This window comes from Diabrotica virgifera, chromosome 4 (assembly GCF_917563875.1).
Source record: "Diabrotica virgifera virgifera chromosome 4, PGI_DIABVI_V3a".
NCBI lineage: Eukaryota > Metazoa > Arthropoda > Insecta > Coleoptera > Chrysomelidae > Diabrotica > Diabrotica virgifera.
In genome coordinates, this window is record NC_065446.1 from 215,813,361 (window position 1) to 215,832,382 (window position 19,022).

A 19,022-nucleotide genomic window follows, 5' to 3' on the forward strand; every position below is an offset into this window, starting at 1 on the left:
AATGGATACGAGGCAACTTTATATGTATTCCCTGGTATTATACACATACAACCATAAACATATCCTGCATACATTACCTCATCACTATGAGACTCGCACTAAAACCAACCAACACGTACAATTGGGAAATATTAAAAAATCAATAGGACAGAGATCTGCCATGTATCTTGCTCCAAAAGTATTTAATCACTTGCCGAACATATACACGATATATTTTAATACTCTTAATTCATTAAGTATGGTAAAATCTATATTCAAAAAGTATGTATTGAACCTTGATCGTAATAGTGTACATAAGTTATTTGATTGACTTAACAAGTGAATGAAATTTAAAAAAAAATAAAAAAAATGATAAAAAAAAGAATGTTTGCAATACAGTGGTTTGTTAAATTTACCCAGTTCCTTTATTTATAATATAAAAAAAATAAAAGAAAATAAATAAATACATGTAAGATAATAGAATGTTTGTACCTTGGCATTTAGTATACACATACTATATTCAATAACTAAACATTGTCACACACTATCCCCGTGTTCGACCAATAGGTTTTAACGGGTAGTGAGTAAATGTTTCTTTATTTTCCAGGATTGACATGTAAAGTTAAAATGTAGAATGTAATAATGTAAAACGTAGAATATAAAGTTAAAATGTATGTATTTAATTCTTGTACTGTGAAATTAATAAACATTATTATTATTATTATTATTATTATTATAAATTGTATAGATTATATAGTCCATGTGGAGAGACCGTTCCCGTCTGAAAAAAATTCTGATTAGGTTTCTTTGTGGATTCCTATTCAAAAATGTCCCCTTTAAACAAATCTGAAGGGTGCCGGACGGAATTTTTGGGCAGAAATTGTTTAAACAATTTTTTAAACAAATACAAAAGATCACTCTTTTTTGCTCTAAATTATATATTTTTAGGTTTTTTGGGTCATTCTAAACAAGAAAGGTATCTTGTAATTTTTCTCAAAAATTGATAGTTTTCGAGTTTAAGCGATTTAAAATCTAAAAATGCGAAAATACTCATTTTTTAGGCTTAAAAACTCATATTTAAATTAGTACTTTTGAGGTTGCGAGATACATAATTTGAAGGATAAATATTCAGTTTCAAGATTCTGAAGAGTGGTCGCGTCTAACTTTAATTTATACCGTTGTTTTTTAATTGTTAAATCTGCATGCTTATCTGATTTTTTTGCCGGTGCTGCGCTCTGTATTTCAAAAATCTCCTATTTTCCGTCGAAAAATATTTTTTCTAGATTGTTTGGGGTATTCTAAATAAAATAAGTTTCTTGATATTTTTTTCAGAAGTTAATAGTTTTAAAGTTATAAGCGATTTAAAATCCGAAAAATGACAAAAAAACGTATTTTCGGTTTTTAAATCGCTTATAACTTTAAAACTATTAACGTTTGAGAAAAATGTCAGGTAACTTTTTGTATTAAAATGGCCCAAAGAATCTATAAAAATATTTTTCGGAGGAAAATAGGAGATTTTTGGAATAGAGCACGCCGCATCGGCAAAAATATCGGATGGACATTCATATTTAACAATTAAAAAACAATTATTTGTATTAAGGTTAGCCTCGATCACTCTTCACAATCTTGAAGCTGAATGTTCAAACTTCAATTTAAATATATGGTAACCTCAAAAATATTAATTTGAATACGAGTTTTTAAGCCTCGAAAATGCGTATTTTAAAACTATCAATTTTTGAGAAAATTTACAAGATACCTTTCCTGTTTAGAATGACCCACGAAACTTAAAAATATATGTTATGGAGCAAAAAAAACGTGATCTTTTGTATTTGTTGAAAAAAAATTGTTTAAAAAACAATTTCTGCCCAAAAATTCCGCCCGGCGCCCTTCAAATTTGTTTAAAGAGGACATTTTTGAATAAGAATCCACAAAGAAACCGAATCAGAAAAATAATACATAAATAATTTTTTGTTCGATTATAGCGCCATCTATCAACAACTAGAATAAACGTTCTAAATGATTTTAATCACGGATGTACCTTTTTTTCTGTTAGTTCCAACTTAGTGCGTTAGAAAGAAATCGAAAAAATGTAATGCTCTGAAAGATGCCTATGAGAAGGAGAATACTTGGAATTTTTAGGGCTTCTTTTTTAAGTGCCGTCTCTCAGTCCAGTCGGAGTTTTTATATCGTTATCACCATCTTTACCCTATCTACCGCTGTTTTGAAGGGTTCCATTTAACTGTATTTGAAACAGTACCTTAAATTTTTTAACCATGACACTCTCCTTCTTCCTATACTCACTTTTATTATATTCACCTGTTTTATCAAGCTAAGCATTTCATATCGCTGTCCCTTATTACGTGTCTCAGATATTGAAATTTTGTTATTTTTAATGTATTTATTATTTCGTATTCTTTGCCCCATTCTTGAAAAACTTCCGTGGTCGTATTCTTCTGTGTCAATTCTTATTTTAGAGTGGGCTGTTTGTCGCCCCCGTTAGCAAAATTATTTCGATTCGATTTTTTTGCACAAACTCACTCAAAAAGAGGTCCTCATAACAAATCCACAGGGTGCCAGGCGGTGACGTGGTCGAAAAATTGTTTAAGCAATTTATTTTAAACTTCTTCTTCTTCTTCTTCTTATAATAGGCCTCTTGGCCTGTTCCTTACCGATTTTGAGCTTGTATTCGTAGCTGTGATGTTGACTGCCAGCTATCTCGCCACCTTTTAAAGGGCCTTCCTATTGGTCTTTTGCCTGTTGGCTTCGAATCCCTGGCTTTACGGGCTATTCTCTCGCTGTCCATTCTCGTCACATGCTGATTCCACTCTCGTCGTCTCTGTCTTCCCCACCGTACTATATCTTGTATGTTACAGAGATCTCTTATTCTAAAAACAAAAGATGCAGATCTTTGAAACACACTCAGTGATCAAAAGATCCAAAGTTACTGGTTTGAACGACCACTCGTACGAAAACAAACAAATTAAATAGAGAATGCGAAGAAATCCCCTTACGAACAATTCACACATCCACTACTTCGGGCTGGGAAAATTTTTTTTGAATAGAATCAAAGATACAAACACCAGTTCTTAGAAATGTGTTTCGCCGTCTTAAACCTCTCTGGGCTCATCAGTGAAGATGAGAGGTTGAATATCTTCAGACACATTCCAATCAATTTTGTTTTTTCATAAACATTATCTTACTTACTCTAAAGTAATTAGGGAATTAAAACTTGAGACTGTCATTTTCAGGTTGGGCGTAGATTTACGCTCCTGTTATGTCTATGTCTCGGATGTTGTTTTTTGATGGAATGTGTCTAAAGATATTCAACCTCTCATCTTTACCGACGAGCCCACGGAGGTTGAAGAGGGCGAAACACATTTCTAAGAACTGGTGTTTGGATCTTTGATTCTATTCGAAAAATTTTTCCCAGCCAGAAATAGTGGATGTGTGAGTTATTCGTAAGGGGATTTTTCCACATTCTCTATTTCATTTGTTTGATTTCGTACGAGTGGTCGTTAAACCAGTACCTGTGGATCTTTTGATCACTGAGTGTGTTTCAAAGATCTACATCTTTTGTTTTTTCATAAACATTCCAATCAAAAAACAACATTCGAGAATTAAACACAGCAGGAGCGTAAATCTACGCCCAATCTGACAATGACCTTCTCAAGTTTTAATTCCCTAATTACTACTTGAAGTAAAATGTATGTTTTAAAAACAAAAGATGCAGATCTTTGAAACACACTCAGTGATCAAACGATCCAAAGTTACTGGTTTGGACGACCACTCGTACGAAAACAAACAAATGAAATAGAGAATGCGGAAAAATCCCCTTACGAACAATTCACACATGCACTACTTCGGGCTGGGAAAAATTTTTTTGAATAGAATCAAAGATACAAACACCAGTTCTTAGAAATGTGTTTCGCCCTGAATTGTTCGTAAGGGGATTTTTCCGAATTCTCTATTTCATTTGTTTGTTTTCGTACGAGTGGTCGTCCAAACTAGTAACTTTGGATCTTTTGATCACTGAGTGTGTTTCAAAGATCTGCATCTTTTGTTTTTAAAACATACATTTTACTTTAAGTAGTAATTAGGGAATTAAAACTTGAGAAGGTCATTGTCAGATTGGGCGTAGATTTACGCTCCTGCTGTGTCTAATTCTCGAATGTTGTTTTTTGATTGGAATGTGTCTGAAGATATTCAACCTCTCATCTTCACTGATGAGCCCAGAGAGGTTGAAGAGGGCGAAACACATTTCTAAGAACTGGTGTTTTTATCTTTGATTCTATTCAAAAAAAATTTTCCCAGCCCGAAGTAGTGGATGTGTGAATTGTTCGTAAGGGGATTTTTCCGCATTCTCTATTTCATTTATCTCTTATTCTGTCGTTCGGTATTCTGTCTCTCAGTGTTTTCCCAGTTATTGACCTCAGCGTTCTCATTTCTGATGTTCTCAGTATCCTCTTGGTTTCTGCTGTGTCACATCTTGTTTCTATCGCGTACGTCATGATCGGTCTTGCACATGATTTGTATATGCGTACTTTCCCTTCCAGCCTCATATCTTTGTTTCTTCAGATGACATCCCTCAGACATCCTGATACGTAATTGGCTTTATTTGCTTGCTTTCGGACGCTCTCTTTAACATCTCCATAACTACATATTTCGATTCCCAGATATTGGAATCTCGAGACTTGTTCAATTAGTTAGTTGTTAATTACTAAATTGCACTTATGGGTTCCCTTGACACTACCAGGGATTTTGTCTTGGCTGTTGATATTTTCATGTTGTAGTTCTTCGCCACTATATTGAAAGTTTGTGCCATTCGCTGTAGGTTATCCTCGTTATCGGAGATTAAGATTGATTCGTCAGCATAACAGAGGATTTTTATTTGTTTTTCCGCCATCTTATATCTTTTTCCAGTACCTTTAATGTTTTCTATGATTTTGTCCATGACTAAATTAAAAAGCAATGGGCTCAAGCTATCCCCTTGTCTGATTCCCGAGTTGATTTCTACTTCCGATGTTAGTTCATTCTCGACTTTTATTGTGATTTTGTTCTTCGTATTAATGTCCTTAATTATCCTTATCATCTTGTTGGGCTGATTTTTCTCCTTTAGCTATCTTATCACATCTTCCAATCTTACACAATCGAAGGCCTTAGTCAGATCTATAAAGCACATTAATGCAGGTTTATTATATTCCAGTGCTTTCTCAGCAATTTGTCTGGCTATGAATATGTCGTCTATTGTGGACCTATTTTTCCGAAAACCTTGTTGTTCCTCACTAATTGTGTATTCTTTATTTATTTTATTGGCAAGTATTTTTGTTAAGCGTTTAAGAGTTGTGCTCAGCAAGGTGATGGTACGGTAGTTGCTAGGGTCTTTGCTGTTTCCTCTCTTGTGTATAGGTATTGTTATACTCGTCCTCCACTGGTCCGGTACACGCTGGCTACATATTATTTCTTGAAAGAGGATCTCTATGTTTTCGATTAAGGTTTCTCCTCCGTATTTCAGGAGTTCATTTGGTATCCCATCGGGTCCTGGTGCTTTTCTGTTTTTTAATTTACGTATGTTATTCCTTATTTCTTCTTTTGTGATTTCTAGTTCTGTGTTTATGTTGGATTCGTCTTCATTTTCTGTTTCTTCCTCTTCTTCGGGTACTATAGTATCTTCATTATATAGTTCTTCTATATAGGCGCTCCATTGTTCTGCTTCTATTTTATTTAAACTTCTATATTCGTTAATGGGTTTTTCCTGTTTTTTAGTTTTTTCCAAACTTTTCTTTGCCCCCCATACAAATCGTGTTCCATTTCTTTGGTAAAGCGTGTCCAATATTCCCTTTTTATATTTCTTATCTTAGTATTGATGTAATTTCTTGTGTCTCTGTATTGTTGGTAATTATTTGGTGTTTTGTTTTTTGTTTTATTTTAAACAAATTAACAAAAATAATTTTTTCAGTTCGAACAAATTTTTTTAAATAATTTGGGTCATTCTGAACAAAAAAAGTCTCTTGTCATTTTTCTCTTAAATTGATTGTTGTCGAGTTATACTCGATTTAAAATTTGAAAATACGAAAGGCCATTTTCGAGGCTTAATAACTGGATTAAAAATTATTATTATGAAAGTCAAAAGGTGACTAAATCAAAGTTTAAAACCCCTCCTTCAAGATCCTTCAAGATTTATTACAAAGCTGTTATTTTTAATTATTAACAATTATTGCTATAGTCCGCACTGTATCGTCGGCGTCGCCCCTGTTAGCAAAATTATTTCGATTAGATTTTTTTGCACAAAGTTACTTGAAAAGAGGCCCTTATAACAAATTCACAGGGCGTCAGCGGTACTTTGGTCAAAAAGTTGTTTAAAAAATTTTTTTAAACACATTCACAAAAAATTTTTTTCACTTCTAACAATTTTTTTAAGATAATTTGGGTTATTCTGAGCAAAAAAAAGTCTCGTGTGATTTTTCTCTAAAATTGATTTTTGTCGAGTTAAACGCGATTTAAAATTTGAAATGCGAAAATAGTCATTTTCGAGGCTTAATAACTAAGCGTATTACGTATAACTCGACAACAATCAATTTAAGAGAAAAATCACTAGAGACCTTTTTGGCTCAGAATGGCCCCAATTATCTAAAATATTTATTTTTGTGAATTTGTTAAAAAAAAAATTGTTTAAACAATTTTTTGACCACGGCACCGCCTGGCACCCTGTGGATTTGTTATAAGGACCTCTTTTTGAGTAAGTTCGCTAATGGGGGCGACGATACAGCCCGGTCTATTTAAGCGTTCACAAGGACTTTCTGTAGTTGGCTGTATACCATTAATTACAAGTGAAATTTAATAAAAAAGTTTCCTCTTGGTAAAAGGTATATTAGTTTAAAAAGCCCTAAAGGGCTACAAACATTTAAACAAAACGTTTTCGCTCTGTAACAAGAGCATCATCAGTGTTACCTAAAATAAATATAACCATATTAATTAAAGCAAAATGTTAAAGTTAAAATGATGACCAAGGTAAAAGAAAAGTTTGGTTATACTTACAAGAACATGGTGAGCCAAACAAAAAATACAAAGGTAGCCTTTCAAAAAACTGACAAAAGTCTTATATAAATGAACACATCGAAAATCCAAAGGATGGATAAAATTCCTTTAAGCGTTCTTCTGTAACAGCACATTTTAAATGACTCTAGCTTATTTACGTGTTCTTGCTTCAGTGTAAAGCTTTCAGATCCATATTGTAGTATTGAAAACACGTAACATCTCAGAGCCATTATGCTCTGTTTATCTTGTTTTGTGGTAGTTGAAATTGTTCAGCAGAGCTTGTCACAATCACGGTGTCATCTGCATATTTTATGTTGTTAATAGTATTTCCGTTTCACTATATGTATATGTTTCGTATACAGTGAAACGTGTTTCGTATATAGTTACGTAATAGTAGCAATCACTATACTTGTACGTTGAAGAGTAGTGAAGCCAAAATACATCCCTGTCTAAAATCTCTGCTGATTTTAATGTCTGAATTGGGTTCGTTATCTATTACAATTTGTGTTATAAAAGTTTATTATTCTTAAGTCCCTTTTATCTGTGTATTTTTCTTTACAATTTGGACTAACGTTTCTTGTCTAACTTTGTTAAATGCTTTTTCAAAATCAGCATAACAAACATGCTCATCCACATTCCTATCCACGCATCTTTGAGCTATAACATTAAAAGGAAATTACCCTTCTCTGGTTCCTAGTCCATTTCTAAACCCCAACTGGCTATCATCTATTTCTTCTTCCAGTTTTTTATTTATACGACTATCTATTATTTTCAAAAAAATTTAAAAACATGTTTATTATGATATTGTTCTGTATTCACTACAGCCTTTCGCGTTTGTGTTTTTAGGGATAGCACAAAAAGTGGAAAGAAACCACCGTTTCGGTATATGTCCTGTTTTGTATATTATCTTAAACGAGTCTACTATAACGTCTAAGGTTTCATTAGTTATGCATTCTAAGCTTTCTAGTGAAATTTGGTCTGGACCTGCTTTGTCATGCTTTGTCATTTTTACTGTTTTCAATCCTATTTAATTTATTTTTTTAATATCCTTAAAACCACACTGTTTTCTACTTCTACTTCCATCTGCTCTGTTATATTGTCTTTGAACAAGTCATTGCTGTATTCTGTCCATCTGTTTAATTTTTTTAGTATTCGACACTAGTTTACCCTATATATCTTTCAGTATTTCCGGTTTTCTTTTTCTATTGTTGTGAGCTAATTCTTTAATTTTTTTGTATATGTTGAAACTAGCGTGTCTTTTCTGGGATTCTTCTATTTTTGTTCATTGTTCTTTTAACCATTCTTCTTTCGCTTGCTAAATTTTATATTTTAATCTTTATCCACTTTTTTGTACATCTGATTATCTTTGTTTTATGTTGACGTCTTTCTTTCATTAAATGTAAAATTTCCTCCGTTATTCATCGTTTTTTTGTATCTGGTTGATGTTAGAATTTCTTTTTGGCTATTTTAGGGCATTGTTAATAAAAAAATTTGTAAATCTTGAAAATATTGAAGGATTCGTACATGTTGCATATTGGAATAATTTCGACAGACACTTTAATGAAGTACTAGTTATTAAGTCTTTTATTTCTTATTTTTTATTGATTACATATTTTACTTATTTTTTGATATTTTCAGCAACATCCGCTAAACTGGCAACAAAATTCAGGAAGATGACTGCTCTGAGAACAGATGAAAGAATCAGGCTGATGGACGAAGTCATTCTTGGTATTCAAGTTATCAAAATGTATGCTTGGGAAATTCCTTTCCAAAAAGTAATTGGATTGGCAAGAAAGGCAGAAATTAAAATAATTAAAAAAAATTCATACATCAGGGCTCTTTTTATGACTTTGGGAATGGTTACGACCAAATTGGCTCTATTTGCTACGCTTGTTACTATTACATTAACTGGTGGAGAAATAACGGCAGCGAAGGTAAAGAAAAGTCTTATAAATTTTAAAAAATTGTTTTTATTTATAACGTATTTTCCTAACGTATTTTAATAGCGGTAAACTCCCGATGCATTAGTCAACTGAATTTTCATGTTCACGTCTCCCAAAAGAAAGATAAATTATTGTACTTTTTAATTTATTTACTTGTTTCACTTTAAATATGCGACTTGCGTTATTTATACAAGGTCGTGAAATTATGTTTTGGACTTTTTATGTCCAAGAAGGTTCAAATAATAAGAATGCGCAAACTGTCGTCAGTCAAATACGTTTTATTCCTGGACTGTTACAGTTAAAATATTTTATAAACCAATATGCATGTATATACTACTATCACTGTAAATAGATTAAAAATAATCGTTAAATACTCACTTAATCTGATGAACGGAAACAGAACAATTAGCTTAATTGTTCCAAACTGGATATAGAACACCATTTTTAAATTATAATCTAAGGGACTTTTCCCCTCAGCTGTTGGAAAGTAGCTTAACCCTTAAAGGACGGACTTTTGTTTTTATTAAAAAACTGAAAAAAGTTCGTGATTTATGTTCGTGATTTTTTATAAAAAAAGAAGATTGCCATATGGCAACCGTAGTCCTTCCTACTACCTATATTATAATAAACATAAAAAATTACTACAACTATAAATAACAATAAAAACTATAAATTATATAGTGTGAAATTTCACATTGCACGCTAGGCATAAGCCAACGTTACATTTAGAGCACATCGTTATCATTATAGACTTGCATGTTTTATTTGCACATTTCTTTTTCTTATTTTCCGGAGTAGATACCACAAATGGCTAAGATTATCATACCTAATATCATCACTAACTCTACTATTAGTGCTGGATGATAAGCTTAACGAGGGTCGACCTAAAATTTTTGGTGGATCTCGAAACTTAGCAGAAGCTACTTTTACAATATCATGTCTAAATTGTAGCTGTGTACAGTTGTGGCCAGACTTCTTGTAATAATCCACGCATTTTGTATCGATATATCAATAAGCCAAGAAAAAATGCCCCACCACAACTTTGTACCCCTCATACTTATTCTGTACGTATTTTCGTCCTTGAGATCTGTCCTTCCCATTGCTAAATTGTATTTACCGAAAACATATGGTCTAGGAACTAAAATATTTTTCATTTCTTTTTGGGAAAACCTTTTTTACTTTCTGTAGCGGCAAAATTCCGATAAAACTTTATCACCTATATTTGTCGTAAAAATACAAAATATACCTTGGTAGCGTCTATTTTCTCCATTGCAAAATCCTTTTCGTTCGAATTGCGAACCTGAAACTCGGCTGGAGCTCGTAATTGGCTTGCTGGTAAATTATCTACCATACCACCATTATCCTTATCAGCAGAATCTTCATCGGTCAATTCATTTTGTGTCTGGTGGTTCAATCTAGATTCCCCCCACATCTAAATCGTCCGCGTACGCCATTTGTAACGCCTCTTCAAGAGTAAAGCCTCTTCTAAAATAAAATAAAAACATTCAATAATAGGTACTGAAAGAGACTCTGGTTGCCATATGGCAATTTTAGTTTTTCCCGCCCTAAAATAATTACACACTAAAAGAAAAAGACAAACTAATGTAACATTTTTAAAATCTAGTCTATTCTTATAAATAAAATCGTATACTAAACAGAAAATAATTGATATTAGGTATTAAAAAGTTACTTACAGAAATCTGATGTACATTTTCTTGCACCAACAAAAATCGGATATATACACAACGATGTTAATCAAACAAACACTGACTTGAGACTGAACTTTCAGTACTACCTTAAAATGTACTTATTTTACTATTCAGAACAGCATGAGCCATCTGCTTTTTAATAGAGAAACCTACTGAAAAAATTATTTAGATCACTGCCTACAATGGTTGCCATATGGCAACCATAGTCTTTTAAGGGTTAAGCTTGAGAGGTAAATGAGATCTGTAAGGCATATGCGGTTTATGAGGTATATGTGGCCTAGGAGATAGATCTCCTATCTTTAATGGGTGTAGATGTGGACTTTAGAGGTGCAACTTTTGGTGAAATTTTGAGAGTAGTGTTGTATTAAAAGATAGACAAAGATATTTCTATATCTGGTGATAACGGGAAGTTTGAATTCAGCTTCTCAAAGATTGATAAAGTAGTATGTTATAAAGTTCGGCTGTCTGTTTCTGGGAAAGGATCTCAATGGATTCATAGCAGATCCTAGGAGATTGCTGATTTTATTTTTGAAACGTTTGCGCGGGTGGCAGAAATTCGTGAAAATTTTCTTGATTTTATATTTGTGTAAATACCAACGTAAGCCCATTCATTTTACAGATTCCCAACTGTAAACAAACGCACATGGAAGCTAAACCGGGTCGTCCTGAAGTGTATCTTAAAAACCAACACGCTATCTACAATTTGAATTTGCAGACTGACCAGTTTGGACCTGTAAAATGAGAATCCGCCTCGCTTAGGGCAATAAATTACATTTAACAGCCTCTTGATGAATGAGCGAATAGTAACACGTGCGTTTGTTTATAGTTGGGAATTTGCTATTTAAATGTGGTTTTATTATCGAGGATAGCTGGGGCTTGAGGGGTGTGTTGTATGATTTGTGTGAGTTAGATTGTCAGTTTGGTCGTATAAGTCGAAGGATAAGTGAGACCAGTGTTTTCCTCAAACTGTCTCCTATCATGACGCTTGTGAAACCGAGAGAGATTCTTGTTCTCAGTGCCGCGCCAGCACGTGTTAGCGCCTGTGTGCAAAACATTTAATGGCGCCCAAAAATACGCATTTTTTAAAATCATCTCATTAAATTTAATAATGTGAATAAAAATGAACAATTATTCATTGTAACCAAACAAAAATAACTAAAAATTAACATACAAGCAACAAGAAAATAAACTAAGTTAAAATAATTAAGTAAAAATAAATCTTTGGCGAACCACATAAAAAACTAAGGATACAGGTAAACATGAAAATAAATATCTATTTCAGAAAAAATTCACTTTTCGCGCCTTCAGTTTGGAAAATATTTTTATAACATGGTGAATATCATCTAATATTGACGACTCTATATGGAGGTGATAGATAAATTTGTCAACCGCCCTTGACTGATGGTCCATCTTAAATAATGTTTTACAAGTTTCAATTTAGAAAGAGATCGTTCTCCAGTTGCAACAGTTATGGGCAGAATGCGAAGAGCTATTGTTAAATTTGGACAAAATTAAGTTAATTCAAGTATTATTCCAGTTCTCAATAGAAGTGTTATTCCAGAGATGCAGAGACGTCAATTGCGACGTATACGTATGTCTGGTTGATTACGAGATAGCGTTTGATCGAGTAAAGTACTCCAAAATAACGTAAATACTAAAAGAAGCAAGAATTAACAACCAAAATCTGAAAATAATTAGAAACATTTACTGGAATGAGACTGCAAACCTCAGAGTTGAAGGTGAACACACCGGGTCCGTAAAAATCATGCGTGGAGTGAGGCAAGGCTGTATTTTGTACCCTCTAATTTTCAATCTCTACTCTGAAAGAATATTTATCGAAGCTTTGAACGAACTGAAAAAGGAATTCTACTAAACGGGTACCTGCTAAATAACATCAGGTATGCAGATGACACCATAATATTTGAAGACAACCTGGAAGACCTACAAGTTACTTATGAACAAAATCACATATTACAGTCAACAATATGGACTATGGACTCAATATAAACGTAATGAAGACAAAGTGTATGATCATTAGCAAGAAAAAAAATAAGAGAAAGGCAAACTCTAAATCAACCAAACCCGTATAGAAAGAGTGACGCACATATAACTACCTCGGCATCATAATAAATGAAAAATTGACAAAAACCAAGAAATAAGAGCGCGCATTGGAAAAGCTTTAACCGTATAGGGGCCTTCTTCAGGAGCCACAACCTTTCTCTTTGTATAAACGTAAGAATGCTGCGATGCTACGTATTCTCTGTACTTTTTTATGCTGTTGAATCGTGGACCTTGAACGAAGATTTGTGCCGAAAATTGGAAGCTTTGAGATGTGGTTATGTCGTATAATTCTTAAAATCCCGTGAGGAGGATTTGCCGGGTCACAAATGAGGAGGGCCTCAGAAAAATGAAGAAGAACCCAGAGGTACTACTGACCACCATCAAATCTCGAAATTAGAATACTTTGTACACATTATGCGAAATGAATCCAGATATGGCCTCTAACAAGCCATGGTGCAAGAAAAAATATTTGGAAAGCAAGGTCCAGGAAGAAGGAAAACATTCTGGTTAAAAACCTCAAAACTTGGTTCAACACAACATTGTACAGCTTTTCCGCGTTGCAGCTAAGATAAAGATTGCCATGATGATCGCCAACATTCGTCAAGGATAGGCACATCAAGAAGAAGAAACAGTTAATTCCTTTTATATTTTAAAATTTTACAAACATCATTATTTAATTCTTTTAACAAAGCCTGCAGCTGTATAATTCATATAATGTTTCAAACAAATCGTCTCCCTCTATATCTAGATCCTAGATGGTCATTAAACCTTAGTTTTTTTCCAAATTTCTACGCAACAGTTTTAATTGTACTGTCGTTCAAATGATATATAAATTTGAAAGAATTAACATGATTTTCCAATATGAAAATCTTTCATTTACTGATATTAATGCTCTAGAACACAATAAAAAAAAATAACTTTGTAATATGACATTTTAGGATCCAAAATCGGTTCGTCTTTATGTTCGTAATCGAACTGTCGTCAGCTTTTTTTTCAGAGCCGTAACTGTGTGGCTGGTTGATAACTGGGCTCCACATCCAGTTTCTCTGCAGTTTCATTTGCTGTAGTAATAACGTCATTAAATTTGCTATCTGTCCGAAACTCGAGCAACAATTGTTTTATCTCTTGTAAAGTATTTAAGGCCAGCTGCATGTTTATTGTTTTTGATCGAAAAATTTGCCTAACGAAGTTAACTTTCATCAGAACTCTATACCAAAGGTATGTAGACTGAGCAACTGAGCATATGAATGTAAATGTTGATATTTTATCTATAAAGTATAATAAATTTCTGACAAATTTTTGTATAATTGCTTTAAAGCATCAATTCTGCTGGACCAGCGTGTATTAGGTAAATGCTTTAAAGCCAGACTTGCAAAGTATTGTTTTATGATATCCCGTTTGGTAGAAGCTGAAAAAAATGGGTAAGTGTTTCACCTAAAAATTTTGTGAAAACTCTAGTGGCGCCCCTTAATTGCTGGCGCCTGTGTGCGCCTCACACATTGCACACGTGGACGGCGCGGCCCTGCTTGTTCTCTGTAATGGAAACATTGGAATATTGGTGGGAAGTTGACAGGTTGTCTGTCACAGAAAATTGTTGTTTTGTTCCTTAAGAACCATCTTACAAACAAACTCACTGACGAAGAGAAGTGTGAGGTATTCTAATCTGAGGTATAAGGTATGTTGACTGCCGGTTCGTGAGTCTCCCGAGAGCCATTCCCAACCAGACATCGTATCACGCACCGGATGGGAATTCACCTGTAAACTTCCTTCGCTACTCTTAGCCTAAAGCGCGTGATACACACGCAATCTTTAAGTACGCGGGTTTAAAGATCGCGGACTTACTCGGCTCGCCGTCGGTGATACACGGCAGACTTAAAGTACGCAGTTTTAAAGATCGCGGTCGCCGTCGGTAAAAAGCGAGTACGGTAAAAAGCGAATTCCAAAGAGAGCGTTTTTAGACACACGGCAGACTTACTCATAACTCATTGCAATGTCGTCGAGAGAAGATGCGTTGTGCTATTTAGGAATTTTATCATATTATATTTTAAATACTAATAAAAACAGACGAAATCGAAAAGTGTGGGTAAAGCACTGGCTTACGCAAAGAGAGCGTTTATCACATGTGAATTTAGTTAGAGAGTTACGTGGAGATAAGGAAGATTATCATGTACCCAAAAAGAATAGAAATGTATTACTGGTTTCATAATTTCATTACACTGATACAGCAGACTGAATAGACGAAATTAGCAACAGGCCAGAGATGATTTTATTCTATAATGATATCAAATGTGGAGTAGATATTGTACATAAAATGGCGTCACCTTATAATTTGTCTAGAAATATTAAACGATGGCTACTTGTAATTTTTTTATGGGGTTCTAAATATCGCCAGTATAAAAATTTACCTAATAACCCTAATAGGGAATATACTAAACAACGAAGACAATTATTTATTAAAAAATTATAATAGACCTAGTAGAAAGTTATTTTCAAATTAGGACTGCATCCTCAGAATGACTTTCTCATATTCGATAAACTGTTATGAAGTACATACTCTGGAATGCCTACACAAAACCCACCTAATCCAAACACCAGGTAAAAAAGCATTTCAAACACGGCACGAAAAGAAAAACCAGATATTTTGCAAATGTTACTTATGCATGGATCCTATCGTAGCCTGCTGTGAGAAGTGTGTTCAGCAAAAAATTTAGAAACTGTCCACGTGGTTAAATTTTTTATTTTCTGTATACCTAATTTTGCTGAATGATGTTTTTTAGTAGAGTTTGATTATTTTTTTGATCAGGTTTTTTGAAATAGAAGAATAATTTGATTTTTTATACGTGTGGTAAACTGTCAAAATCACGATGTGAAGTATAGCACTTGTTTTTAATCTATTTTAATTTAATACAAGGTAGGCATAAACAAACAACACATCATAGATAAGATGGTAATATTTTCATTAGGAGGATAAAACAGCCTATAAATAATTAGGTTTGGTACATTCCATGTCAAATCACTCAGACAAAAAAATTTTGGATCTCCGATTTGTCTGAAAATTGGTATATAGCTTCTGCTGGACGTAAAAATAAGATATTTAAGGTCAAAAAATCTTCTTCTTCTCTTTTTCTCAAAATGTTATTTTATGCGATTTTACAGTGATTTGGTGTTTATTTAAACAAATGTGCATTTTCTGTCGTAAAGTATCAATAAAAAACATAATATTTTAATAGAAAGGACTCAAAAATGTCATTATATGGCATTATAACAAGTTACTTTGAATCAAAACAAGTTTTTGATCAAATTTTAAAGTGTAAAAAACGTTAGAATACCTTTTTTTACATTTTCCTCCATTCCCAAAATACATCATCATCGATTTGGCTGAAAATTTGCCCACATATAACCAAAAGATAGGACTTTAAGTGGTTAGAAGAATTTGAGTTATATTACAATACCAAAAAAGTTACATGCAGTAATATCAGACTCAAAAGTATATATTAGTCCAGTCGGGATAGCATTTGACCTTGAATGCCGAGCTGCCCAAAATTTTATTTTTCTGATCTTTAGCGGAGTCAACAGTAGCCTCGATTTAAAATCACGAATGAATTCCTCCGTTACGTTAGCCGCCATCTTGATTTTAAAGGAGAACCTGTTTTGCTCAATATCTCCGCCATTTTTAACTTTTCGACAAAAATGGTAGGAACTGAAATTGTTCCAAATAAATCGTATTTACAATTATTGCAATTTCTTTTTAACAGTTTTTGTCGTGAGGTCGATATTTTCGAGTTAATTGTAATTACAGTAGACGCCTATATTTTTGACTATAATATTGCATGTAACTTTTTTGGTATTGTAATATAATTCAAATCCTTTTCACCACTTAAAGTCCTATGTTTTGTCTATATGTGGGCAAATTTTCAGCCAAATCGATTATGATGTATTTTGGGAATGGAGAAAAATGTAAAAAACGGTATTTTAACGTTTTCTACACTATAAAATTTGATCAAAAGCTTGTTTTAAATCAAATAAACTTGTTATAATGCCATATAATGACATTTTGAGTCCCCTCTATTAAAATATTATGTTTTCCATTGATACTTTACGATAGAAAATGCAAATTTGTATAAATAAACACCAAATCACTGGAAAATCGCAAAAAATAACATTTTGAGAAAAAAAGAAGAAGAAGATTTTTTGACCTTAAATATCTTATTTTTACGTCCCGCAGAAGCTATATACAAATTTTCAGACAAATCGGAGGTCCAAAATTTTTTTGCTCCAAAATTGAGTGATTTGAAATGGAATGACCCGTTTACTCAAAAACAAATAATCAAAAATAATTTAGTATAGCTTAAAATAGTGTTTTACGGTTTTCTCAAAACTTATAAAATGTTAACTTGTCTCCTTTCAACAATAAACGATTGAATTATTTCTAGGCAATCTGCTTAATCAGTGAAAATATAAGTGTAACTTTAGTAAACGCAAAAACATGATGGTTCGAGGCTCGCGGCTCGTGGAAGTGATACACGTACGGGTTACGAGTAAGATTTCAAACTTGTTGGATCGACGGCGTACTTACTCGGCGGACTTAAAGTACGCGTACTTGCGGTGATACACGCGCGAAAAAGGTCGCGAGCCATAAGTTCGCGTACTTACTCGCGTGTGTATCACCCCTTTAAGATTTCTGGGTTAGAGCACAGCACTGTTCAGCACCAAGTACTTAACGAATTTCGGTGCTGATTTATACTCTACCAATAGTAGTTACAGAGCTAGTAAGAATAAGGTCTGGAAGAAACGGTGTGCGTTTTGTGCACTTGTGACCTAATAGCTCTCGACATAATGATGCGTTACTATTTTAAAATATAATTATTGTTTGTTTAGAATGCCATCCATACAAAGGTCTAAACTTTGTACCTACAATATGATCCATGAATATAATGATAAATCCATTTTAGGACTGGATCCAGCGTACCAAAAAAAAGTTGATTATTAGCAAGCTGAAAATTTGTTAATAGCTTACCGGTGTCTATTCGGACAAACTTTGATGTATGGGAACACTGGAACAGGGGAAGTTTTAATTGTGGAACAGTTTAAAAATTTGGAACGTCAGATTACGAAAACGTCGCATGTATTTTGTCGGACAGAACATCCAATTGATTTGTTACCCTTTCATTAAACTCTCATGCAAAAATCAGACTGCTATTACTAACCAACGTGATTCCTGTCATTTGACATTTTCTTCGTGTTCCACTCATTAAAATGCCCAGTTGGTGATAAACAGCAGTCTGATTTTTGCATGAGAGTTTAATGAAATGGTAACAAATCAATTGGAAGTTCTGTCCAACAAAATACATGAAACGTTTTCGTAGTCTGACGTCCCAAATTTTTAACCTGTTCCACAATTAAAACTTCCCCTGTTCCAGTGTTCCCATACATCAAGGTTTGTCCGACTAGACACTGTTAAGCTGTTTACAAATCAGCTTGCTATTAGCCAACTTTTTTGGATCAGGATCCAGACCTATTTATTTATCATTCGAAATATACATCGAAATATTAGTCAACATCATTTGTTGGGTAATAATTATTGTTATATTTTAATGCTAGTGACAGACAAATCATCAAGCAATGCTACAATTTTGATACTTTGAGACTGATAAGTACTGTCGACAAAACGCTGGCAATACAACTGTAATAAGAGCGTTATCAATTTGCCGAAACATTATTATTTATTCCGAGGATTGTTTGATAAAAATTTACATAAAAATTTTACTTGTTTTGTTGAACTTAAAATGCTTTGTTGATTTAAATAGTACAGTCGAACTTTCTCAGAGTATTCCTAAATCCAAAAATGCTTTGTAGATAGAGGCGGGGCAAAGTTTCTTCTAAATCATTTTATCCGCATCTATCCGTCACAGAAATAAACAATCTTCTTCTTCTTGATGTGCCTATCCGTGACGAATGTTGGCGATCATCATGGCAATCTTCACTTTATCTGCAGCAACGCGGAAAAGCTGCACAGATGTTGTGTTGAACCAGGTTCTGAGGTTCTTTAACCAGGATGTTCTTCTTCTTCCTGGACCTCGCTTTCCAAATATTTTCCTTGCAGGATGGCTTGTAGGAGGGCATATCTGGATTCATTTCGCATAATGTGTCCAAAGTATTCCAACTTTCGAGATTTGATGGTGGTCAGTACCTCTCGGTTCTTCCCCATTCTTCTAAGAACCTCCTCATTTGTGACCCGATCAGTCCATGGGATTTTAAGAATTCTCCGATATAGCCACATCTCAAATGCTTCCAA

General features: G+C 33.6%; 1 protein-coding gene across 1 annotated transcript in view; it reads left to right on the plus strand.

Moving 5' to 3' along the window:
- LOC114339177 (ATP-binding cassette sub-family C member 4) overlaps positions 1-19,022 on the plus strand; it is a 71,615-nt gene that overhangs the window by 15,683 nt on the left and 36,910 nt on the right. The window contains exon 5 of the mRNA XM_050648645.1: positions 8,653-8,948. Within this exon, the coding sequence (XP_050504602.1) occupies positions 8,653-8,948 (296 nt within the window). The remainder of the gene's footprint in view (positions 1-8,652; positions 8,949-19,022) is intronic.